At 43.8% G+C, this 4,918-nt stretch overlaps 1 protein-coding gene across 1 annotated transcript in view; it reads left to right on the plus strand.

The window, feature by feature from the left end:
* Hoxc13 (homeobox C13) overlaps nt 1-4,469 on the plus strand; it is a 7,865-nt gene extending 3,396 nt beyond the window's left edge. The window contains exon 2 of the mRNA XM_021184085.1: nt 2,827-4,469. Within this exon, the coding sequence (XP_021039744.1) occupies nt 2,827-3,083 (257 nt within the window). The 3' untranslated portion in view covers nt 3,084-4,469. The remainder of the gene's footprint in view (nt 1-2,826) is intronic.
* The last annotated feature ends 449 nt before the right edge of the window (nt 4,470-4,918 follow it).

The following is a 4,918-nucleotide window of genomic DNA, read 5'->3' on the forward strand; positions in this document are numbered from 1 at the left end:
CACACACACACACACACACACACACACACACACACACACACACACACACTGTGATGAGTATAGATACCTTTCTTTTTTCACCAAGAAGGGCAGAAATCCCAGGAGACAATTAGATGGAAGAAGAACAAGACAGTTCTGAGATAGATAGATAGATAGATAGATAGATAGATAGATAGATAGATGAACAGATAGATTATAGAATAGAACAAAACAAAAACAGTGGGTTTTTGGAGCCCGTATATTGACAGTCTTTGAATTTGGATTGGAAAGAGCCACTAGCTGCAAAAGATTGTCCTTAAATCCCAGAGCCTACTAATGAAGTGGGCAGGCTTTGGAGCGCCCTGCACAGAAGCCTCTACCCCAAAACAAAGACTGGCAGGGGATTGTTTTCATTATTTGCTTCTCATAGATATTGATTAGATTTCCAAGTACAAATATGTTAGTGTAGGTGATCTGGGGGGACATTAGGGATGGGAACATTGAGTTAAGTCCACACCCTAGGCAGGGTAGGCACTGCTCAAAGTCTAAGCTACCAGCTGCTCTCACATCTGTGAAGCCCACTTCCTTTCTAGCCAAGACAGCAGACAATGGAAGGTGCTCCTTTGAGGAGGAAAGACAGGAGATATTTCTCCAGGAGGTCAAAACAACCTGCTGTTCAGTTTGACCCAAGGAAACCTTGGTGGAGTCAATCTTTGACATCCAATAGAGGGAGGGGGAAAAATGACCAGTTTAGAGCAGTTACCTACCTTTTAACCAGAATTTTTAGGATTGTGTTGATTAAACTTCATTAGAAATTTAGAGTTTATATGTAGGGAGCTACAAAAAGTAATTTTTTTTAATTAAGGACAGTTAACTGGTTCATTCAAAAACTGAAACACACCCATATCCTCACTTTACCCTTCAACAAAGGGGATGTACTAGGAGGGCCATTTCTCTTTTGACCCTTACTCTGACTTTATGTGAAGAGTCAGAGAATCTAGATTCCAGCTCTGCCATTCAAGTCACTGCCTTACTATGAACCTCTGATTTCTAGTCTTGTAAAATGCATTTAATAAAAAATACAACTGAAGAAGTATTCTGGGGATATCACTACTTATTTTCTTCATTTTTATTCTTGCCCCAGAATTATCTGTTACTTAAATATAGTTCCATCTATAAGAGTAAAACAAATTGAAGACGAGTTATTTAAAACTTTGTAACTTTTTAACTTGACAGTTCATATCTACTAAACCAAACCGAGTGGCTGGTTGGTTTGTTTGTTTATTTGTTTGTTTGTTTGTTTTCCGGATTAAAAAATCTTGGGTGTCAGAGGAACATTGACAAGTTGGATAGATCATTTTCCTGAGAAATTGTAACCATGAAGGCATCTTGTGCCGGCCACTGGAACCCCTTTCCATTTTCTTCCTGGGTACTTTATTTCTATCTGCATTCTGTTGTGATCTGCCTCCCACATCCCCTCTCTGTTTACCACTAAACCATGGGTCTTGGGGGGTACTCACTGGGAATGGCAGTGTAGGGAAGATGCTTATAGAGTGGGGTGTAAAGAAACACTTCAGCAGATTCTCTGCTTTCATGCTGGGGTCATGTCTAATACTTTCAAAGGAACATAAGAATGAAGAAGAGAACTCAGACACTCAGTCCTTGTTAGAGTCTACCTGAAGTCCAGTGATGCCATAGAAAGCAATGAAGGCAGAGCTAGCTATTCACATAATCTCTCTTATCCTCCCACTATGGTCTTTCACTGCCAATAGTGCAGGTGGGGAGTGCCATCCTATTGTGAATTCCTGTGAAATGCTCTAAACCTGAAGAAATTAAATAAGTGGTGGCTGAGATTGCAAGGGTGGAGCTTAGGGTAGCTGGGGTTTAGAAAATTTCTTTCAGCTTTGGAAGAACAGACATAGGAAGGTTGGAACAGGATTTTTTTTTCTTCCTTTTGGTAGAACCTAGGTATGGACCTCCTCCTATGGGGATCTGATTTCCTTACACTGAGCCAAGATCTTCTTCCTTGGGTGGTGGTAGATGATTCACAACAGTGGAGCCCTTTTTGTAAGTGACTGATCCCTCAAGCAGTCTGGCTTCATCTGATAGTTTCTTCTCTATGTTGGTGAATCAGGTCCCATAGTGTCAGGCTAGACTCATTCATGAGCCTGGGCACCTTCAGGCTGAAGGACCCACTTGATGGTCTGAGCCCCTGTAGCTGACACCCTGATTGTTATGCACTCCTCAAACTTACAATGTAAGTCCTTCCCCCCCTCCCACACACACACACAAAGGGGAGATTATAGGATGTAGGAACCCTGTTGTGCTAACTGCAGAATGAAGGAGTTTTTCTTTTTGTTTTTGTTTTCTAAATACCGGCACTCCAGCAAGCAGGAGGAGAACTTGGAGCATCCAATTTAAGGGTCCAAGGTTTCTAATAAAGGGTGTTGTGTAGAGCCATAGTGGAGATTGAGGCAAAAGGGGGGAAATCAATAATACAGATTCTCTGTTTAAATTTTTAATGATATTTTATCATGGATTTTTTTGCATTGTTTTGATTTTCTTTTTAAAACACGTGCCTTAAAATATTATCTTGATTACTGCGTTTTTTTGAGCGCCCTCCTTTAAAGTTTGTACCTAGAAGGAAGCTAGTATCCCAGTAGCCTCACCTTCTCTGTGGACTTACTAATAGTGGGAGGGGGGGGTACTTAGAATTAGGGCGCCTCGTCATGCAGTACAATCTGGCGGCCCAGATGAGACCTTGTGGGAACTTCCAACCGCCTCGCATCCGAGTAGCCCTTAGCCGCCCACCTCACTTGCTCCTATATGCCTTCTCTCTTCCTCTAGACGTGGTTCCTCTACAGCCCGAAGTGAGCAGCTACCGGCGCGGGCGCAAGAAGCGCGTGCCCTATACCAAGGTGCAGCTGAAGGAGCTAGAGAAGGAGTACGCAGCCAGCAAATTCATCACCAAAGAGAAGCGCAGGCGCATCTCAGCCACCACGAACCTCTCGGAGCGTCAGGTCACCATCTGGTTCCAGAACCGACGCGTGAAAGAGAAAAAGGTGGTCAGCAAATCGAAAGCGCCTCATCTCCACTCCACCTGACCGGTCCGTTTGCCCGCCCGCCCCTCCCGTCCCGACTATTTATGTCACTGCTTTGTACCATAACGGAATCCACCCGAAGGACGCTGCACCGGCGCAGACCACTATTTAATCTTACCGAGAAAGAAGAACAGCTCTGCCTTACCCTAGTCTCATTCCACCCCTAATCTCACCGCCCCCTGCCAGATGGCACCCACTCAGCATCCGCAGCTGTAGAGGTGGGTTCGAATGGGGTACCAGAGAAAGACTGTCTCTAACCCCCTGGCCTTTGTGGCTTGTCCCACTAGAAAGCCGAGTGGCCTGGAGAGCCCAGTCATTCCTACCAAAGCAGGACTGGGGGATTCCAAATTACTCAGTTCTTGCCTCTTCCTGTGCCTCAGCTTGTGGAAGAACCTACTTCTGGGGTGCATGGACATGGGATCTGGGGAGCTCTTTCTTTCTTTCCTGTTCTCCCTTTTTACTGTCATTACTGAACTCCGTAGGCAAGGTTTACCCAGTTACAATTTTTCTGTGCATCTTTTAAAAGTCGTGTGAATATTGATGCTAATCCTTAGGGCCCGGCAGTGTAACGTAATTCAAACTGAACCGTTCTTGTAGATCTGATTTTCTTTTCTGTTTTTTCTTTTCTTTTCTTCCTCTCTCTCTCTCTCTTTCTTTTCTTTCTTTTTTTTTTTCTGTCTGTCTCAACAAAAGCTGGAGTTGGTGCAGTCCCTAGCCACATCCTAACCCAGAAATGATTCCCCGGGAGGTGCCTTTGACCCCACTGCCTCCTCTGCTTTGCACTCTTAGTCCTAAGGAAATCCAAGGAGGACAAAAACAAAAAACAAAACAAACAAACAAAAAAACAACAACATCCAGCCACAATGCTAAGTGTGGCTTCTGTCTCTTTCTTTCTCATGGTGAGGTTGGGAATCAGGCCAGGCTTAGAATCAGAACTTTTTATAAACTTCTTTAAAGGAGATAGAGGGTGGGTCCCTCAGAAGATCTTCAATCTTATCTCTACATAAGCAGTAGCAGATAGTGGAGAGGAGAGACCACACACTTTCATTTTTCACTGATTTCCTAAGCATAGCTTGAGGAGCTGATTGAGGAGGGGTGACATCATTGGTCCTGGATAAACCAGCTAAATGTAGACGCTGCCTAATTTCTCCCTCCTCAAAAGCCAACTTGGTGCTGTGGGGGCCCCCTCACCTCTTCCCTTCCCACTGGCTCATTACAAAACAGTGTTCTTTTGAAATGCCCATCTGAAATAGGCTTTTTTTTTTAATGTTGTGTATCTGTATATAGTATTGTGACGTCTGAATGACAATGTATTGAATGCAAAGAAGAAAAAAAAAAACCCCACAAACTCGTTTTTAAAATAAAATATCTTTTTGGTTTTGGCCTTGATTTTATTGCTTGGGATCCTTCTGAAGCCTTTCTTTCCTGGCTCTTCAGGGCAGAATACTATGGCCCAATCCAGTCAGACAGGACCAGGGAAGAGGATACATACCACCTGCAACAGTAGGTCCCCAACTTTTATTTCTCTCCAGTAAAGTTTGGAGATATTTGTATCATCCATTCTGTTTAGAATAGAGAACTTCCCGTCTTAATACCCAACTTCGGTGAATTTACCTTGGGGGAGGGAAAGGTGTGTGTGATCTGTGGAAAAAGCCTGGAAGTGAGAAAAGTTCACTGCTTGGTGATTTGTATGTAAGTTGGTGGCTCTTATCTAGATTTGCTCTCTAACAATGGTGGAGGGGGTCTGGTTCTAGGGTGTTAGGAGGGTAGCATCTTGACTGAGAGATGACTGGAACAATGATAGCAACAGTAAAGGTGGTAGGTATCTCACCCTAGGC

This window comes from Mus caroli, chromosome 15, assembly GCF_900094665.2.
Source record: "Mus caroli chromosome 15, CAROLI_EIJ_v1.1, whole genome shotgun sequence".
Classification (NCBI taxonomy): domain Eukaryota; kingdom Metazoa; phylum Chordata; class Mammalia; order Rodentia; family Muridae; genus Mus; species Mus caroli.